Source organism: Strigops habroptila, chromosome 2 (genome assembly GCF_004027225.2).
Source record: "Strigops habroptila isolate Jane chromosome 2, bStrHab1.2.pri, whole genome shotgun sequence".
Classification (NCBI taxonomy): Eukaryota; Metazoa; Chordata; class Aves; order Psittaciformes; family Psittacidae; genus Strigops; species Strigops habroptila.
The window spans coordinates 21,603,050-21,624,436 of NC_044278.2; the positions used below are offsets into that span (position 1 = coordinate 21,603,050).

The 21,387-nt window shown below is 42.8% G+C and overlaps 2 protein-coding genes across 3 annotated transcripts in view; one reads left to right on the forward strand and one right to left on the reverse strand.

Annotated features, from left to right (window-relative positions):
• Positions 1–4,070, forward strand: part of LOC115603945 (multidrug resistance-associated protein 1-like) — a 32,624-nt gene extending 28,554 nt beyond the window's left edge. For both annotated transcript variants that reach the window (XM_030476458.1, XM_030476459.1), the window contains 4 exons: positions 312–470; positions 1,553–1,719; positions 2,712–2,906; positions 3,417–4,070. In XM_030476458.1, the coding sequence (XP_030332318.1) occupies positions 312–470; positions 1,553–1,719; positions 2,712–2,906; positions 3,417–3,558 (663 nt within the window). In that variant the 3' untranslated portion in view covers positions 3,559–4,070. The remainder of the gene's footprint in view (positions 1–311; positions 471–1,552; positions 1,720–2,711; positions 2,907–3,416) is intronic.
• Positions 4,071–6,613: 2,543 nt separating this feature from the next.
• On the reverse strand, positions 6,614–14,618 carry HSPA13 (heat shock protein family A (Hsp70) member 13). The gene is made up of 5 exons (XM_030476460.1): positions 14,533–14,618; positions 13,031–13,371; positions 11,866–12,079; positions 11,107–11,274; positions 6,614–10,077 (listed from the first exon to the last, which is right to left on the reverse strand). Exons 1-5 carry the CDS (start codon positions 14,555–14,557, stop codon positions 9,407–9,409), a joined length of 1,419 nt encoding a protein of 472 aa, XP_030332320.1. The 5' UTR covers positions 14,558–14,618; the 3' UTR covers positions 6,614–9,406.
• Between the last annotated feature and the right edge of the window lie 6,769 nt (positions 14,619–21,387).

Genomic DNA, 21,387 nt, shown 5'->3' on the forward strand with positions numbered 1-21,387 from the left:
TCAAGGAGCACTAACCGAGACCTAGTTTAGAATCATTGGTTTGAGCTGAGCGCTAGACAAAAGGGAGGGGAAATGGCAGGAATTCCCACTGAACCAGGCAAAGTCTGTACAGCTTCTGAGGGAGAGCTCTTGATTGCGAGTTGTGTTCCAACAGGGAGTTTTAAACAGTTTTATCCACCTATAGGATTGCATGTTGGTGAAAGAAACTGAAGTTTTGAACTGAAAGTTGTAACTGAATTCACTCATCATTTTTCACATAGAATGTGTCGCATGGAAAGTTATAGTCTTTATCAGGAAACTTTCTGTTTCAGGTTGGAATTGTTGGAAGAACGGGAGCTGGTAAATCAACACTCACAAATTGCTTGTTTAGAGTTCTAGAGGGATCTGAAGGCAAAATAGTTATTGATGGAATTGATATATCAACTATTGGACTCCATGACCTGCGTGGGAATCTTAACATTATTCCACAGGTGAGATGTGTTTTAAAGATAACTTTTGGGGTTTTTTTTAATAACATAAGACACTTCATTTTGGGAGAAGAAATTGTAACCCCACATTCCACAGGCTGCCAAGAGACAGAGGCATAAAACTCCAGTAGAATTTTATTGATCTTTGAAAACAGGCTCTGTTATGGCCTATTGGTTTTTAGAATTGAATTTTTGAGAATCTTAGCTATTGATTAGACAGTAATCTTCAGTACTGCTGGCAGAATGCTATCCTGGAAAACGTCACAACTGCATGTTGGCAATTACATGGAAGACGCCTCAAAACAGGGAGACCACAAGTATGACACTAGGTTTTATTATGCCAGGTTTAGTTTAACAGGCTTAGCTAGAATAGCTCATGTTCTGCAGAACTGGTATGTATGTAGCTACATACTGTGTTTTCAAGTTCCACCTGAAGGCAAAAATATTTAAAAATAACTCTAATTATGTCTGAAGACCGTAGGGAATAAAGTAACGTACACACAAATTGTGTGATATGTATTTCAGTTAATCTGCTACAGTCTGTCATGTAAAGCCATCCTTGCTTTACTGCAAAACAGAGCAGGAAACTCAAGATTAGTTCACATATCATTAGGATTGTGTTTGTGCTGGTAGACTGATTTACACTGAAATGCTCTAGTATAAAGCAAAACCTTGAACACAAATTTAGCAGTCACCTGAAGACTTCCTGCATGTTCCCTGAATGCCATTCAGAAACCCATTTTTGCACATGGGTGATGTTAACATCACTTATAATAAATTTATCTGATGTTTTCCAAAGGAAGGTCTATTTTTTTCCCTAGGTTTTCTGGAGCTTTAACCCTGGTAATATTTGCTGTCTGTCTCTAGCATAAATTGTGCATGGAGATGAGACTAATATTTAAACAAAAATAGCTTGGGTCTTTCGAAAAATGTGCTGAATAGAAAAAACACGTATATATTCCTTCAAATCCTTGTCTGCTTTTCCAAAATTATTTGTCCCAGTTCCCTGTGTTAATGTGAGGACTTATGGCAGACTGTTTTAAGTTTGTGTTGGAATTGTGCACTCACATTCTGCTGTTATTTAGGACCCCATCTTGTTTTCTGGGACACTGCAGTCAAATTTGGATCCACTTGGAAAACACTCTGATCTTGAACTGTGGGAGGTACTGGAACTGTGTCACTTAAAGGATTTTGTCCAGTCACTCCCAAAGAAGCTCCTTCATGAAATTTCAGAAGGTGGTGAAAATCTCAGGTACATAAACAAGAAAGTGCTATTGCAGTTATTTTCTGGTACTTTAAAACTATGTTCCTTCCAGAGAATTTCCTTCAAGAAGTATCGGTATAATGACAGTTCTCCTGTCATTTTAAGTAGAATTATTCTGGTAGTATGTGTTTCTTTGAGGTGGCCAACTGTTCCCAACTGTATAAAGACCTCTAGCCTGTGCTGTATGGGAAGCCAAGCAAGTAGACTATTTTCAGCTCAAGTATATGAATAGGTGTAAAGGAATGTGTGGGAGTGTGGCAATTCGTGCACTTTCTAACTAGAGTTGGATAGAAAAGTGCTCATTTATTTAAATTAAAAAAAAAAAGGGAACAACAGAAAAAGGAAAAAAAGAAAAAGAAAACAACAAAACACCGAACACAGGAAGAAGGCAAAACTGGAGAGAGCTTATGCCTTTGCTTTATTTGCTTGGGTAAAGCAACTGATTTTTTTCCTTGTAAAACATTAACCCATAGTTATGTAAGGAGGGAGATAGATACTTGAAATAAAAGGGCTCTAAGCTCAAGGAGACAAATACTGAAGCTTTCGGCAGCAAAGCAAAGGAGCAAGTCTTAGATGGAGCTTACTGAATATCAACTTGAATTTTTTTGCCAGATCATTTTGAGGAGGAAGTTTCTAGAAGGCAAACACTACAGCTGACATATTTTTTCACTGAGCGTTATTAAAAAGTGGTTTAGTCTTCCATCTGGCTTATCCAGAGTCCCCATTATGATGTGAATATAGAAACTGTGGGCAAGACTAGGTTTATGCTAGTTTATGTTCAGCCACAGGTGTTTAAGAGTCACATCTTAACTGTTGTTGGTATGCTGAGCAAGAAGAAATGAAAGCTTCCAAAACCAGGTGAACATATTTCACTGGTCTTTTCAGAAGTATAAAGTGTTGTTAAGAAAGATAGAAGAGACTCTCAGCTTTATATTGTTCTCCCCTTCCTAACCTGATCTTCTCAAATGTATTTTTAATAGTGTTGGGCAGAGACAGCTGGTCTGCCTGGCACGTGCTTTGCTACGAAAGACAAAAATCCTGGTCCTAGATGAGGCAACAGCTTCTGTTGACATGGAAACAGACAACTTGGTGCAGTCCACCATCAAAAGAGAGTTTCACAACTGCACAATATTAACTATAGCCCACAGGTTACATACAGTCATGGATTCAGAGAGGTAAGGAAGTTTTGGTAAGCCATTTTAAAAATAAATGGCTTCCTTTAAATGTATCTGTTTTCAGACTTACTAAACTTTACACTCCAACATTTTTATCCCAAAAGACTTGAGCATCAATATTAACTAAATATCAATACCTATGTTCTGTTTTCCCCTTCTAATTACAGAATTAATTAATTTAATATTTTTCCTGGTAAGGTACAGGTATAAGCTACTGTACCTTAAAACTATAAACTACTATTAAGACCACTTAATTGTGTAGAGCATATATGAACTATAGCATTTTTACCAATTAAGCAAAAATGCCACTTTCAAAAGTGTTTGTTTGTTTGTTTGTTTTATTTAATATAGGAGTGAGTTCCTAGCTTTAGAAACCAATGAATTAGCTAAGGCAATGGTAATTCTTCTAAGTAAGAGTTCCCATTATCCAGAGATATCTGTATTAGGACTGGAAAATAGTTAAAGAGCTGATTTTTCTTCTCCCGTAATCTTTCTGCTTTTGCATTGTAGAGTGCTTGTTCTGGACACTGGAAGGATTCTAGAATATGATACACCACATAATTTGTTACAACGGAAAGGTGCCTTTTCTGAAATGGTTGCAGAGGCTGGAATAAGAAGAGATAAAGAAAATTTAGGAATTAATACTTCATGAAGATAAGAATTCCTTACTCCAGTAAACACTGGAGGGATATCTGGCATTCCACATATATATGGAATATTTTGTATTCCATTTGAAATTACTAGCTTGCTTAAAAGCTCCTTGCAGCATTGCTCTTTACTACAACTACGATCTGTATATATTGATCGGGTTTCTTAAAATAACTTTCTGATTTTATACAAATCACTTATTTTGATCATATTGGCACTGGAACGACATAATGAAGCAGTAATTTTCATGGCATATTTTGCCTGTTGCACTAGTAAAGGCTGACTGAAAAGTAAATCTTGCTGTTAACACACTGTTTTTAATTAAAAATGGTATTTCATTAAGTTGCTCTGACATTGTGCCCATTTACTTCTTAATTATGATTGCAAATTCATGAAGACCCCAAGACTGCTTATTCTGTGGATATACAGGCAGATGTCACTTGGTGCTGATTTTTAGGACATGCATATTTGCATGTGTACTTGGGTTAATTCTTGAGGCAATAAACTTGCCACATTCATTTTCCTTTTGACCTTATGATTTCTGAATAACTGAAAAAATACTTCAAATAACTGAAAACCACATCTTATGCATCTGAGCATTACAAAATCACATTGTGATGCAGCTGTCTCCTTGCCAGTCAGTTTTATGCAAACCTCAGTACTAATCCAGCAGCAGGACAGGTTATGTACCTGTACTGAAAGTGTCAGTTAAACATGCCTGTGCTTCTCTAGGCCACATAAATATTAATTTTCATTTTTATTACAGTCCCTGTAATTCTTAATCACCACAGTCTTATCTTCAAAAACTAAGAGGAAATCTCATCAACTGCTTTAAAAAAAATAGAACACCCCCCCTAAGGTTCATAAATAAAATTTCAGGCTACAGCCCTGTTATATTACTTTAATCTTGACACCTGGTCTGTATCAAGTAGGATCTTAATTTCTTGCCTGATAGCAAGCAAAAGTATTTGCTGTTTTAGAAAGGTGGTGAGAAGCAATGGAGGCTCTCTGAACAAAGTTCCTCAAAGATGTGATTCTACTACAGTGAAGGTGAATGATTCTCTATCCTCTCTCCTAAAGGTAAAAAAGAAAACCTGTCTTCCTAAATTACAGAGTACTATTGGCTGCAAAACACAACTAAATATCCTATCGCTTACACAAAACAATTAGAAGCATATCATGATTTTAGATTAGGAACAACCCTGCCCAAGTAACTATTACCTGAAAGTCCTGGAGAGACTAATGTGAGAGAACGCTTCTCTGGAGAGAGAACAGCTTTCTGCTTTTCATCTTTGCTTTTCTCTTTGCCCCAAATGAGGCCATCAGTACTGTCAGAGCAGAACCTTCTCATACCAACATGTAACTTCCCCGGAACATTCAAAGTGCCACAGGCAGGCTCTTCTGGGGCTCCGCTTCCCCCCACCCTTGACCCCATCCCTTACCCACCTTCATGCTTGTCTCCAAACCCACCCTTACCTGGAAGTATCACAAGAGGAACTGGAAAGGATTGAAGAGAGTGCCATTCCTAAACTCATTAATAAGTTTTAGGCTGGGGGAGGTAGACTTTAGTAACTCGGAGACCAACCCCTTTTGCAAGCTGCAGAGGACTAGCATCCTCAGTAGTGATTTTAAAGGGTTTTTTTAATTTATTTGATTTTTTTATTTATGGGTAGGTTTCTCTGTGCTTACTGATGGGCTTACAGTTTCAGACTACCTGCAGACCATAGCTGGGAAAAGCTGCAGACTGAATAATTGCAAAGTCCGAGAGAAAAGAAAATGTCACTTTTGCTAGTGTCTGCAAAAGCTAAACAGCCATTCCTTCTCTTTTAGCAAGCTGTAGTCCTCATGTGTAGCTATACTTTGAAAAAGGAGGTGCAGAGGAGGCAGAAGCAGCATGATATGCTCCTGCTATGTTTTCATGCAGCAACAGGTTACCAAAGTAAGCCATCTAACAGGCCTGGGGTAGGCAGGAAAAGGCAATTTTGTTGTAAGAATATCACCCAGGGTCTGCAATCTCTACTCTTCTCACATGCCTGATGTCAGAGAGGCTCGCTCTAAGAAACGAAGAGGGACCACCTGGCTGCCTCAAGTTCAGTATTAATTCAAGCTTTGCAGCACCCAACACAACTCACCAGACACAAGGTCACCAGTTAGCTCTGGTGACAGCATGAAGCCAGCCATAGCCCTGCAGGCCAGCTCAGCACATACCTTGCCTCCTGCCCTGTCTCCTCCTAACAGCAATTCTCCTGCACTTGGAGATCAGGTCCCGGTCTCATCCTGTGGGGCTATTCACAGGCACCCACCACCTTGTGAAAGGCTTTGCCCCATATGGGCTACTAACTGTTGAGACCCCTCAGGAGGTGCTTGGGCTGTTCTCAAAGGGCCTTCTGACAGGGCAGAAGACCTTCGCTTGGCTGTAGATAGATAGTGCAAGGGACCCAACTGTTCATCCCTTTGAGGAGCTACTAGGTGGCCTCCTTTTCCAGCTAGGTTGCTTGGGTTAGGGAAAGGAAAGATGGGACAGCCAAGGTGTCAGGGCAGAGTCTAAAGTAAGAATAAGGCTCAAAAGGACACCGTGACTCTTTTTTCCTTTTCACAGGGAGAAGCATGAAGCAGAACCTGCTCATGCTCTGCTTCAAATTCCTTCTCCACAGCATTCAAAAATCCCACAGGCAGCACCTTTTCAGGTGTCGCTTCCCTCAGCCCTGCTTCTAGCCCTTGCTCTGCACTTTTCTGGCAGTATCACAGGAGAATTTGGACAGTTGAGGGAAATGCTTTTTTCCTTGCTGGAATATACACATTTCTGCATTTTGCCAGCCATAGTTGATTTCCTTGTACTAACCTGCACTCTTCTTCAGTTCTGTTCTCCCACCCCAAACTGCAGCTTGAGGAGAAAGGGTTTTTTTCCCTTCATATCCCAGTTCCTCACAGTCGTCTGTGCCACATCCCAGAGAAGATCTGTCACTCCAGCAACACCTTGACAAGCTGAGGGATTATGACCTTATCCTTTAACAGCGCTGTTACAGATTTCCCTGAGAAACTGAAACAAAAACACGTCCAAGGGACAGAAATTGCTTTTATTAAAAACATTCTAAAAGGTTATTTATAAAATGCATTTCATCATCTGCACTGGAACATACAATTGGTTAGGCATCTTGGGCTTCCAGAATTTCAACCTGCAAAACAAGCTTTAGCTATATAAATTTGTTACATACCTATCACCACAGGCAACCATACTCAGATTTCAAGGACCGTAGAAAGATTTCAACCTTCAAATATCAATTTCTTTAAAGAGAGACTCTTGGTAAGCAGTACACTTGCATACCTGGAAATAGCCACTTAGTAGAGTCATCTTTAAAATTCAATGGTTTGTGTCAAAATAGAGTATTAAAACTAAAAGATACAAAATAAATAACTTGATTGCAGGGTTCAGGAAAGTTATTTAATAAATAAAGATGCATTGTGAGATATCCAATGTACAGTAACTTCTCTATTAAAAAAACCAAAACTGTATAGAAATCTGAATAAATACCCTTTTGTGAATTTAAGTTTTTTAACAAGTAAACAACTCACCCTTCCGACTCCCACATTAACACTGAAAGAGATTTAACTCCTCCAGAGTGAAGGAGTATGCGAAAGAACACCCCCCCCCACTTCATTTATTTGCACTGAGAGTTTAACAGTTTAAAAAGTTTCTCCCACTCCTACCTACCTTGTCCCAGACTTGCAGAAAGCTTTTAATAATTTCACTGTAATGTGCTTCTATTTTTACACAGGTTGCTCATTTTACACAGTGCATTAAAAAAAATGAAGACTGAAGGCCTACTGTAACTCCAGTAGACTTTGAGATGAATTTACAGCAGGGCAAAAGGCCACAGTGACTCCAAAGACACTGGAATATATGTTGAATCCAACACATATATTTGCATCTGCAAAGTAAAGGCCCTAAACAGCAACTGCCTACAAGAACCATACTGTATATTGCCATTCATCCAGGATTTCACTGAAGAGGCACTTCTTTCAATGCAGGAGTTTCAGATACTGGAGGTTCCATATAGACATAGACAGGGTCATTTTGAAAGACGTACAAAGGGAAAAAAATGCTCAAATGAAAAAAAATCACTTTGGTTTTCAACTCAGGGAAATGAAACAGATGTTAGCAGCATTTTGGGAATCCTCTGTGAAGTGAAACAATGCTGATGGAATGGTTGTGTGCAACTGTGATTCAATTTAAGAGGTTTTTAATTGGATTACTTTGAAGATATGTTTAGACAATACCTATGCAAACAGCTGAATCGGCACATTTGATTTATGACAGTGCCATAAATAAGGCCTGCTGCCAGGAGAATAACAAGCCTATTTTAATATAGTTACAGGTTAAACAATAAATCTAAGCCCCACACTTTATCTTGGCAAGCTTAATACAAACAAAATTATTCTGCAGAATACAAGAAGATGTTTAGAACCACCTGTTACTAAAGCTTTCCTGTTAAAGTCTGGGTTGGCGGATGCTGAAGCCAGCCTAAGATGAATGATGTGTTTTGACTGTAGAAAGTTCTACACAGATAGAATAATTCAGCTGGCCTTTAAGTGTTGATTTAACCCTCCAAAGAGAACTGTCACCTTTTTTTTTTTTTCTCCAGATCGTTATTTTCTTCTCATGCACCTGCTAGATAGCTGGTAGCAAACCATTTGCCTAAAATGAAGTCTTAAGAAGTGCTACCTCAAATCCCGAGTTACACACCTTGCTTCCTTTCCCAAAAGAACAGCTACTATCTCTATGTTCAGCTTAGAGTGGGAATACAAAACAACTTAAACCAGAGATACGAGCTAGAAAGTGTGAAATAGTTGGGTGAATTGTCATTTACTAGGACTACAGGAACTAGACTTCATCAGACAATCCCTTCTGCCGCACACCTGCTCCCCAAGAATGGTACAGCTTGGGGTACTCCAGGGGAAAGACATCAAGCGCTTGTAGATGCGCAACAATGAAATTTGTGTTGGTCAAATTCAAGGGAAGATATTCAGCTGTGGCTTTAACATACATAAAATTACTGCAGTTTTCAAATCAGGCAGGGGGAGGTATATGTAGCTGGCAATACGCCCTTGTTCTCTGTGGAGAACATCAGTGGTATGACAGCAGCACCAGTATGACAACCATCAAAAACAGATCAAAAGTAAGCCCTTGCAGACACACTAAGTAATTCACACTAAGTAGCAAGAGCACAGGTTTTAATATGGTTTGGCTGAAACATGAGACAATTTGCCATACAGCCTCAGCAATACCATTATGCTGTTATGAACAGCAGAAGAATCAAGTGAATGCCTAAGTTTCATTCAAGCTGCAACATGCCTTTTAGAAAGGTGCTTAAAAGCTCAAATGACTCAATTTAATAAATAAATTTAAGCTGAACACTGCTAGTGCTATGTGCATTAACACTGCTTCACATTCTTTCAAAGTAAATATATTGGACCTGGGAATACCTACAGTACCGTAACCACATTATCATTCACCTTTGGCCACACTCCCTTTATATTTTAAACATACACCTCTTCAGGACTTGCTAAGAAAATTTAGCAAGAAAACATGGGTGTGTCACCACTAGCATTTTCATTTCCTCCAATATCCAATCTACAGACAAAGACAGAACACGTTAGAACTTCAGAAATCAGTCGTACCTTTAAACTAACATCTAGCTTTAACACAGTTTGGTGTCCAGTGACACCTCACTGGAACAGATAAAAAAACTAATGTAATACGGCTAAGATCAGGCTCTACCACCGGGCAGGTAAGTATGCACCATCAGGGTACCCTTTTGGAGAGGTGGGATGCAATGGGCAAGAGTTTCGTTTCAGTTAAAATTAGTCTTCCGTAAATGCTTATTAGGAATTTCTATGGCACTGACTTGAAGCGGCCAGGAACCACCAACAATTCCTGCTTGGATAGCCACTCCCGTTACAACTGCTAGGTCAGGATCTACAGAGGTGTTAGGTTCCTTTCCAAAGAAATCCTGAATAACTTTGCGTATCTGAGGGATCCGGGTGGAGCCTCCCACTAACACAATTTCATCCACTTCTGCTTTCTGGAGGCGGCCATCCTTTAACACTTGTTCTATGGGCACAAGAATCTTCTCAAAAAGGTCCTCATTTAACGTCTCAAACAGCTTCCTAGAGATTTCTGTTTCAAACATAACTTTGACAAAGTTGTTCTCTACTTTTGAAGAGTCTCCAGGATTTTTCAGGTCTTCTGTTTTTTGTGAAGGCTTGTCTTTTAGCACAGTGATCGGTTTTACCTCACTAACTGGAAGTTCTTTCGTAGGCTTCCTTTCCGGCACAGTCAACAACACTCTTAGTGTAGCTGTCTCATGAACAGTCAGATTTAACTTAACTGCTTCCACGGCCTGTCTGAGGCGATGTATTTCTTCTTTTCTTGTTGGCAGAGAACCATACATCTGATGGAGCTGATTGTATAAATACAGCATCAACCTCTGATTAAAATCCTGTCCTCCAAGTTTGTTGTTACCTGAAACATCAGAATAGAAGGCATCAGAGACATCACCCTCAAAGCTTCAGAAAGCAGCACACATCTTTTCTTTTACTGGGAGATGGTGCTGTAGGGCCAGAACAATGACAGTAGGACCATAAGCAGACCGCAAGAGCTCACAGAGCTGTGAAAATAGATTTCATTAACTGTTGTCCACTGAAGAACACGTGATGGGTAGTAATTTCCAGATTTTTATTTAGCAGCAAATTTAGAATCTACTCCCCTCAATGTTTTTTCCCTGGAACTGCTCTGCTACACTTTAACAGGAAAAAGCCATGGTTGTTAACTCAGAGGTATTTCTGAAAAGAAACCATGTAATTTCGATATGGAACCCTGTGACCGACGTGCAACCTCTCACAGCAAATTTTTTTTTCCAGCTAAAATTCCCAGTTTCAAATTTCCCTCTCTGCCTGGAATGAACTTTTCTCTTCGCGCTTCCACACTAAAGCTTTATCAGGATTATTGTTCTAGCAGTTTCAGGTTACTCAACGTCTTCAAGCACCCACATGAAAAAACACATGCCACTGAACTATGTGTATGTACCCTGCCTAAAGCACGAGAATATACATAACCAGTTTCTAGTGAAAGAATATTCTTGCACTGTTTCCAAAACAATTGCTTTCTATTCAATAGAGTTAAGAAAAATGTCCTGCAGATTTTCATCCACGTTGAACAATATTCTTAAAGTTTTCACCATTTGGTTTTTTTTTTTGCCTGAAAACAGGAATTCACTTAGTGGGTCTCTGTCTAAATGAAGCTGCTGAATTATGTCTTGCTGTTCCACTCTTACTGGACTAAGCAGCAGCTCACATCAAAACTTGTTCACTGAAGGCAACACAAGCAGTTAGCACTGCAGTCACAAACCTAATTTTGCATGAAAGGCAGCCAAGAACACGCTCAGAGAACACTTTCCAACAAGGCTGGTATGTTTTAAAAGTCCCTATAATGTGACTTTAGGTGCACCTTTTCTTTTCCCCCCATTCCTTGAGGAAGCAATGGATTTCTCACCTGCCATGGCTCGTGTGAGGAACATCCCTCCCTGCTTGTTCAACAGGGACACATCCAAAGTTCCTCCACCCAAATCCACCACCAGAACATTAAACACATCAGCATTGTGGAGTCCATAAGCCATAGCTGCAGCTGTGGGTTCATTGATGACTCGCAAAATGTTTAGCCCTGCAAAGAGCAAAGATACCAAGCAACAGTCAGGTATACATCTGAGAAAAGTGCAATTCTCACATCGTAATAACATTTACCATCAGTTGGTTGGTTGGGTTTCTTAACCAAACTTACCTTAAGTAAAACGTCAGACCTAAAGGAAATAGTTTTCTAAGTAGTAATACTCAATGAACTCTTTCCCTTATTACTTCAGCATCAGGGTGAAGTCATGAACCGTGATTTGCCCAAACACATTTCTTCCAGAGAAACCTTGCTAAGGAGTCTGACTTCACATGTTCTATTTCTGTTTAAATTACTGTCCAAGGGTGCTCTGCATTGACTCTCTATTTGGAGATTGCCAAAAAGACTATTTTCCCTGAAGTAAAACTTACTTCTAGCTATCTACATGTGCATTAGTCCGCTGCACCTGTTGGTACCCAGGAGTTCTCTCCTGTTCCTCACAACTGTTAATGGTCTGCAAAACCCAAAAATCCCTTCTGAGGTCCTTCATCACCTATATGCTGTATCTATACCCTCCCCAAATACTTTACTGATGGAGAAATAGACCTTAAGATTTCCTAGAAAAACACTAGAATAAGGATACATCACCTGCAATATTAGCTGCCTTAATGGTAGAATTCCGTTGCCTTTCATCAAACTCTGCTGGCACAGAGATGACCGCCTTCGAAACAGGCATGCCAATATAGTCTTCTGCCATTCTCTTCAATTTCAGCAGCAGCTGAGAGCCAATATACTCTGGAGTGACGCGAAAGGTTTCATTAGTTGTCAAAGAAAATTCAGCTGATCCATTGTTGTTGAAAATCTAGGAGGAAAAAGCAACATGACCCACAGGTGAGAAGCCGCCTTCTTATGCTCTCCCACCCTGCTCCCACCAAATGTTTTATTTGCATATAGTCTGTGTATTCTGGAAAAATATAAATGTGCTTTTTCCACTCCCTGAGTCACTTCTGTTCCTTGACTATGAGTACTATGCAAAACATGTAACTTACGGGATCTGAGTATACCTGAAGTAGTGACACCCTCTGTGCCCAGGTAAGACACATTAAAAAACAACGTTAAGAACTAGCAACTGTGTAATCAACTTCAACAGCCCATTCAAAGATAAAAGTAATGCTTTTTAATCATTAGATTTACCCTACTGACAAAGCCTTCCAGAGATTCTTCTTTCTGAAAGGAAGCAAACAGGTTGGTACTGGAACAGCTCCTCTTAACAAGTAAAGAACTCAAAGACTATTTGTAGTACCTCAAAACTTGTCTCTTTCAGCAAATACTGCACCATGCTAAATTAATGCGTAACTTTTTTTACAAAGCAGCTTTCAAAATATGCTGCTGGTCTGGTAATCACCAGAAATGTGTTAGGGGGGAAAAAATGCACTGGGACAGGAAGATGTGACTTTCAGACTTTTTTTTTGTGTGTGTATTTTAGACTATCAGGGGAGTTGAAGTTTCAGCAACTTCACAGTTAGAACTTCAAGTTGAAATTTATACTTTAAGAGAATGGGCTGGAAGGTTACCGAGAAACACATTTCACAGTAGAGGAAAGGGTCCTCTGGAAAATCACTATCAGCTCTCATGCAGAGGTACACTGCTTCCACAACCATTTCCTCCTCCCCTCTATGGATACCTCTTATGGTCTTCAGATGTATCAGATTTAGCGAAGTGAGTCAAAGTCAGACAAGTTGGTTACCTACTACATGTTTCAAGCATCCCACAGCTTACTGCTTGGAGAGAACTGAAGGAAGTGGCTACTCACCTTAAAGGGATACCTGCTACTTTCACTTTTCAGTTCTTCTGAACTGAAGATTTTCCCAATGAATCTTTTTGCATCATATATGGTGTTCTGAGGATTTGAATCAGCCAGTTCTAGGCCATCATATCCTACATACACGCCTGTGTTCGTGAAAGAGACTATACTTGGAATGCTGTTGTGCCCATTTTCGTCTGCAATAACCTTCACCTGCCCCGTTCCAGGAAGAAAGACACCAACAGAGCAGTAAGTTGTACCAAGATCAATCCCGATCACTTTCGGTGCAGGCATTGGTAAGTATTGCTGTGCTAGATAGCCAGCTAACAGGAGAGCCAGAACAGCTGAACCTGAAAAACAGAGTTTTAAAAAGTAGGGTTAGAGTATCTACTGCTGCAAACTTACAAGCCAGTGAATATTAACAGTATTATACACTGCACTTCATGTGGCTTTATTTCACACCCTGAAGCCTGTTCAGCTACCCAACTACTTTACAGTTTCCTGAAAGGTCACCAGCAAATTCAGATCTCTTAATTCAATAAAAAGTGGTTAGAAGAGTCAAACGTCTCAGGAATTAAATGCTACAGCGATTTTAAAAAGCCCAAGAGGTACAGCAAACCCGAAAATATCACCACCCTGCAATAACTCTTTTTCTCTGTGCGAGGTACTTGAGAAATAGGCTAATTACTATTTGAAGGGGAACTGCCTATGAGTGACCCCTAAGGGACATCTAGTTAATGAGGCTGCACAAAATCACAGTGAAATGACAAACTCCCAACCCGAACATCTCCTCCAACTTCACCAGAAGTCTGAAAATAAGGAAATGCAAACCCATGCCAACTCCTCCTGCTTCTGTCATAGCTCCCAAACAGCATCTTCCCACACCTCTGAATCTTTTCTATGCCTTGAAATTAAGGGGTAGTTTAAGTGCGGAATAGGTGGCTTTTAAAATCTTATTTTACATATCTTCAACTGACAAAGCAAGAACCTGAAAACCTAATAATGCCTCAGCGAAGGGCGGGGGAAGGGGGAGGAAACTCCAATAAACAAAACCTCAAGCAGAAAAGAAGAAATCTAAGCAGCTGAGGTTTCAAAGAGCGCATAAGCCCCGTTCCGCAGCAGGGCAGGGCAGGGCGGGCAGAGCTGCGCTTCACACAGACCAGTGACAAAGCGCAGGTTTACTGGCGGCCGTCAATTTCGCAAGACATTTCTCCGCAACACGGCGCTGAGCGTTTGGGCCCTGCAAACAGGGCGACACCGCGCGCCGGCCGCAGGGAACCCCCGCGTGGTAACGGCGACCAGGCGGGCAGGGCTGCGACAGCCCCACCGAGCCCCGCGGTCAGCGGCCCCCTCAAAGCCCCCGGCAGGGTGACGGGACGTGCCCGGGCCCCACCACACGGAGACCGCAGCGGGCGCGACCAGCGTTCGGCCGGCGCCGCCGCCCCTCACCTCACCCCCAGGCACCGTCCCCTCCGCCGCCCGGGAGCGGACAGGCCCCCGGCCCCGCTCACCCAGCACCGCCATCTGCCCGGCCATCGCTGCCCGCCGGCACCCGCCTGCACCGACCGCTGACGGCTCCTTCCGGGCGGCGCGGCGCGGCGCTGCGGGGCACGCCGGGACTGGTGGTACGCGCGTCCCGCCCACCCTACCCAAGCTGGTGTACTGTAGGGGACGGGAAAACCACAACTCCCAGGAGGCACAGGGGCACCGGCATTTCCGACAGACCAGCCAATGGGCTGAGAGAAAGGTCATTTGGGCAGTGAGACAGGACGTGGGTCACCCCTCCCGGCGCACGCGCACGTCGCGGTGGCTGCTGGGAGCGGTAGTTCGGTTGGCCGCCATGGCGGTGCCGGGTTAGCCGTGGTGCCCGGGTCGGTGAGGCCCGCCGGCCGGCTTCCCGCCCGCCACAGCGCCCCCACGGCCCGGGCACGGGCAGGCGGCACGCCGCGGTGCCGGGCAGGGACGCTCCCTTTCCCCCTCAGCAGCCTCCTGCCGGCGTGGGGCGTAGATGCGGCGCTGCCAAGGCAGCACACAGTACCGCTGTTAGGGCATTTAAAAGTAATCATCGCGAGTATTGATTATTCTTTATCACCATTACTGGCACCCAGTAATAACGATAACAGCCACTCTGAAACACCCCACCCAGTGCTTCAGAGCCTTTCGCCGGGGCGGGCAGCTGCCCTCGCAGCCCCGGGGCTGCCGCACAACACAACGGGGGCTGCTGCAGCCTGGGGCGTCCGCAGACGCGCCGGTGCTGCGGGGGAATGGCCTCGGCCCTGGGCGAGGAAAGCCCCTGCTCAGGGACCTGACCCGGCATTTACTGCCAGCGCCCGTCCTGGCGCCAGACCGAGACCTCCCGGCACCGGCGGAGGGGCTTTGATCCAACACGGCGTTAAGCTGGAGCACAGGATTTGTGTCTCATCTGCTCTATGGTGCTGTCTCCGGAGAGAGCAGCAGGGTCTCCTGCGCTGAGGTTGCACTTTCCCTTTTAAAAACACTTAATCTCCTCTCCCTGAAGAGCTCTAAAGAGTTTTGCAACTTAACACTGTCCTTTCAATGCAATGGTTCAAAAGCGAGACAGCCATGGCAGCTCTTTGTACCAGTGGTGAGGGCAGACTTCCTTCTTGCCCACCTGACTTTTAGACAAGGAGAATACAGATGAAACCTGCCCTTTGAATACGTCCTCGAGGAGCACACTTATCTAACCCAAGAAATACACCGGGAAGTGCAGTGTGGGTTGTTTCTCGTCAGCTCTCCCTCTGCTCTCATAAGGAATAGCAGATTTGCAAGTTCTTGCAGATCAGGTTTCCATTTCAGGCAGAAATTAATTGTGGGAATCTAGTGTTTCCTTAGTGCAGTTTAAGATAGGTGCTTTTTTAATAGACAATGATCATAAATGAATAGCTGGTAAAACATAGCATAGTGGAAGAAAAGTTAGGCTAAGTTCCACTGCAGTTACCATCTCCAGCACCTTTGTTTCTCCTAAGTGATGGAAAGACACATAACCCAAAAGTAATTTCCAGGAGCTTGCTTCTTACAAGCTGCTTCTTTATGCCAAAACCAGCACCACTTTAAGTTAATAGTAAAAAATGTGTGCATCCTCCATTTTATGGTTAGCATAGCTACAGTGATGTGGTTCATTCTCTGCACAAGAAGGTAGAAACTCCTTGGTAAGGGAAGAGAAGGTTAAGCCTCCTTAATGACTCATGATCGGACTGTTTTCTAGTGATGTTTCTAACTAATTTCTTTTCCCTGCATAAGACTTGGATACTTTAATCATGTTTCTTGAAGTGGGACCATTGTAATTGTGATCATTCTTAAGTTATTTAAGCGAGGGAAAACTTGTAATAATTGTTTGCAGTATTTCCTCACTGATGTAACTCTAGAGCAGGCACTTTGTATTTTATGCAACTGTCAGTGGATGGTAAGCAGAAAAAAAAGAGGTTTAGTGTAAACAGGGCATACAATTAAAGTGGATTTTGCTCATAATCTTGATATTTAATGGCAACCTGATGCTTTAATACATAGGGACCATGTGAAATGCCTCACTAAGCAATGCAAATATGTAGGGACGCCTTTAAAATAAATACTGATACAAAACCTCATTTCAGAGATTTCTTCCTTTTCTAAAGCGTAGGCCAGGCTCTGTTTGTTGTCCTTGAGGTTAAAAGGCATTGGGATCACTTGATAATGTACCTGCTGAAGGTCAGAATCCAAACGCCCTTTCCTATGTAGCTTCCATTCTGTTTCTTCATAACAGAGCTACTTAATGAGTTTAGCATATCAGTCAAGGACTCCACACCTGAATCAGGCTCCCCAGAGGCCCGGCTGTTCCCTGCAAAGTCACACAGCACCGGCTGCCTGCCTGGAGTCAAACCAAGGAGGGCGCCTCGGCAGGCTTCTTGCCATGCCCCAAACGTGTATCATGCCAGAAGCTTCTTCAGAAGCCACCACCCTCCCTGTAGCCATTTTTGGCTTTTGTGCAGTTTGAAGGCTGGATCCACTGTACGTACTCTGTAGTCCTTGAAAGCAACACTGGGTCTTCAGGACCTGTGCTCGGATGAAGTCAGAAGTGCCTAATTTTTCCACTACATCTTCTCTATGACCTGTCAGGACCCGCTCATGGGTGCTTCCAGACCCTGCACAGAGATGCCAGACTTCTTTTGCATCTGCAAAATCAGCAAAACTAATCCTAGTGAGCTTGCTTGTGTGTTTTTGAACATTACCAGAGTGTCTCCTCCACCAGCTGCTTTTACCTACTCTCACAGACCTCTCCTCCAGGAGAGTGAGACCTGTTTCCATTTTCTTCTCTTATCTGAGGAGCTGCTACAACCAGGAGCAGGTTGTTCAGGAACAGAAGGGAACATTCAGAGTTTCTGGAGAAAATGGCTTGATTTTGCACAGAATAATTAAATGTTCATTGGTCAATAGAGGGAGAGGCTTATTTTGCTGTGAGGGGAAAGTTATGGGTGGTCCCTACAGACTGCCTCATGGGGAATACATCAGTGTGGTTAGAGGCAGACGCCGGTCTTTTTTTCCTGAAACAACATGCTTTAGCCACTTCCCTGTGGCAAGGCACGTACAGCCATGTTGAGCATCCTCCCCTGGGGGTGGGCAGTGCAAGTTCAGACCCATACTACTCCTTTGAAAAAGCTTCACAGGATGTAGCTAAATGAGGGTAAGTGAGGTGCTGCAGTGACATGGGCTACGAGGGCAACCGCTTCTGGTATCTGCTGGTTTGGGTACCTGGGCTGTGCTGGCTGTGTAACATCAACTGGCACTTGGTGACCACCCACTGGGTCCTCAACACTCACCTGCCACTGACTTGAGTGGGAAGTGGGCATGCAGCTAACTCCCTCTGAGGGTCTTGGCCAAGTGCTTGTTTATCCCTATTAGTGCATTCGTTCATTCTGGTAGAAAGCTGTTTGTAACATTTCAAAAGGTTTTTGTGGATTAATTTCCTTCAAGGGGCTGTTGTTTTCCTCTGGTGCTTTGCTTTGATAGGTGGAAGTAAACATGGTTTTGTCTGCAAGTAGCTTGAGGGAGAGAGTTGTTCTTACAATGTAAGAGCAGAGGTTGGTTTTAAAACGGTCTCCCATCAGATGTGAACTGGTGTCTTGCAGGAAAAAACCTGCTACACTGGGGAGTATTGCTCAAAATGTAGACCTGTGATGTGCTAAACACAGTTCAAGCATTCGGTGTGTGTGTAATCAAATACAGCTCGTTCTTATTTGTAGGATGCTTTGCATCAGCTGTATCCCCATACTTGGAGAAAAGGGATTTGAGTTTGCAAAGCCATCTTTTCTGCCATCATACAAAACAGGCTTCCTCTTTCCTAGGGTATACTCAGTGAGTGCTTTCTGCACCCTCTTAATCATGTTCAAGCCAGTGTCCAAAACTGAAACACAGGGTGTGGGGATATGGTCACAGCAAAGTGTGGTCACAGCAACCCAGTATGATCACACTGTTTTCCCACTGTGAAGGAGGAAGAGGGAGAGGGAGTTGGATCCACTTCTTAGGGGGAGAGTGTAGTCAGTGTCTCTGTGAGAAGGGAGGTGATTTATTTAGATGTTAAAATCTGAAACCTCATTTTCAGTTTTTAACTTAGGGAAAAGTAGGTTCTTAGCCTTAGTGCAATCCCATCATCTAAATTACAGAGAACGTCACTGATAGTTCCTTTCACTAATTAAAACATTGATCTTCTCCTGTTGTATATGGTTGGGAATGGGAAGGATGTCACCAGAGCCCAGTCTTCCTCTGACAGACAGTTCAATGTTAGGCAGCTGGAAGAGGAGTATAACCTTCAATTTAGATGCAAAAGTTTCCATTTAAATTCCAGCGCATAGCTTAAAGATTTCTGGCTCCCGTTGAGTGGCTGACTGGCCGTCGCCAAGGAGGTGTGCTCTGAATTCCTCATCAGCCAGAAACCCGCTCCCCAGCCCCAGAGGCAGCGGGAGCAGCTCGGGGCTGCTCCGAGGATTCATAGCCTCGGAGAGCTGAACCAGGAGGCGAGAGACAAGTACAAGAAGCTTCCACCAGATGTCTCTGCCATGCAGCGTTGCTTCCCCGGACCGCTTTCGGTGCTTGACAGATACCTGCAGATTCATATAAAGCGTATTAACCTTTTGCAATCGTTATCCAAATTCTTGTAAAGGCATAAGTCATGAAAACGGTGCCTCATTTTTCATCACGGTTTATTTAATTGCCTTAACATACCCATTTCACTGGACCCTCGTGAAATTGTTTTGAGGTTAACAATGAAATTACTATTTCCCCTTTTATGAATACAGTTGCAGTGGTAACAGCATAATGTAACCCAGTAGCTGTCCAGGAAAAAGCGTCTGGAAGAGAAATGAGATTCTCAGTGGTCTCACTCCCACTTCTCTACTTGAATTTTGGCTGGTCTGCATGCTGATACAGCTTGCTGTGGTGTCAAAAAAGAAAAAACCAAATAAAAGTAGAGACCTTTTATTGAAGAGACAAAGCAGGTTTGGCACTTACTGGTCTGGTAATGGAGAGTTTCTCTTCCTGCTCCGCCGTAGTGCCATTTTGAGTAGGTGTTGCAAGGCCATGGCTGAATGGCAGTTGTGAGTTTGGCTGAATGCTGCCCAGCCATGACAGCCTGTGTTAGTGGGGCTGAATCATGCTGTGGCTTGTTTTCGTGCTGTTGCCTGGAGCACGTCATCCACGATCTGCTCCACTTGAGTGTCCAATGTGGAAGCAGGGAGAACGATACCCTGGTAACTCTGGGGGTGACAGGTAAACTGATTGCTTGTACAACCATTTGGTGACAACAAGGTGCTGCAAAGTGCAACCTAGAACAGAAGGAGGATGATATGGCTGAAAGCCTCATCATCTGCATGAATCATGATAGTGATAATGATAATGAACAAGAGTCCCAGTGCTCTCCCAGGAGGCTATTTCTCATTCACACTGTTGCTGTGTTTATGAAATACATACAGACGTCAGTCAGGCTTGTCAATTTTATCTCTTATAAATGACAACAAAAGGATAAAGAGAAATGCACTCAAATATAGCTGCCTTAACAGTGAGTTTCCCAGGCAAAGAAGTGGTACTGAGGCTAAAGTATTAGAATATCAGCTTTACACTTGTTCTTTTCTGAAGGTATCACCTGCAGTCCCTCAGCGGGTTTGTACACTGGTTAAGAACTTTTGGGCCTTTATGGTGAATCTTTCCACTGGCAGAGAAGATCTATTCCAGTTATGATGTATAAGCAGTGTTGGGGTACTCCAGGGTCAACTCTGCTATGCCTGTTTTCATAGAAGAGCTAGTCCCTGGCCCAAACTATTTCTAATCCAAGTATACAGGAGAAATAATATGCATGTATTCTTCACACAGTGTGAAGAGGAGGAACACAGAAATTCAGTGACTTGGCAACTCAAGAACAGACAGCAAGCCTAGAAGCCAAATACGGTTTGAAGCAAGATGTCTCAAACGCCATTGAAGACAGCTCACAACAACATCAACCTTCATTCATTCTTTTAGGGAAAGGAATCCGTGTTAAGGAGGGTCAGCAAAGATCTAATGGGAGAGGAGTGTCCTCATTTATAATTGCTGTTTGGGCAAAGTGGCAGTGCCATTTCCTGGTGATCTTTATAGTACATATCTGTCCTGCAGGAAACAGAGCTGTCATTATTGTATAAATATCTAGCATACTTCAGTTTAATGGATATGTAGTTCAAATACAACTAAGATGTGAGCAAGCTCATCAGTGTTACACAAACTCAGTTTGGTTTGATTTCTGAGTGGGATATGTGAAATCAATAGCACTTGACAGCATATCCCACAATGCCTCTTCCATACTCTAGTTTGTCTGAAAGAGGGAAAGCAGTGTTGAGAACAGAGAAGAAGAAAACTCAGTGTCATCAGCCTAAGTCAAGGTCCTTATCATTGCTTTGTACCTTCCCAGGGCCTCTGGTTAATTGGCATCCACTCCGCATCAGTTGTTGCCTGTGCCAAGGCTTGCAATGTACCTGGAGGGCTCTCAAACCTATTTCTGACAATATTGATGGAATCATTCCGACATTAGTCAGATTACTCTTACAAGACAAGCAAAGATGTTAGCCACAGCATGTCTTCTTTTCTCAGCATCACTTCCCATGCACTGTCATGTGAGTAGCAAGTGTCTGTTTAGCCTGGAGTGAAGTTGGTTGGAAGCAGATATTGTAAAATTAGAGCCATTCCAGAAGTGTGGACTGCTACAGAAAAGGATCCATCCACAGAAACAGAAATGAGTCTTTCTGTGTAAGCACAATAAAATAAAAGTACTGTGCCAGCTTCCTTTCTCTTTCTTGAATGATTGTGCTGTGTATAGGTCTGCTGGACTGCATCAATACCTTCTTGCA

Excerpts from the sequence above, each read along its gene's own strand:
- HSPA13 (XM_030476460.1), bottom strand. The coding sequence starts at position 14,557 with ATGGCCGGGCAGATGGCGGTGCTGG. Across the intron at positions 13,372-14,532 it reads CGGGCAGATGGCGGTGCTGG|GTTCAGCTGTTCTGGCTCTC; the intron begins GTGAGCGGGGCC and ends TCTGTTTTTCAG. Across the intron at positions 12,080-13,030 it reads GTAGCAGGTATCCCTTTAAG|ATTTTCAACAACAATGGATC; the intron begins GTGAGTAGCCAC and ends TTTTCCTCCTAG.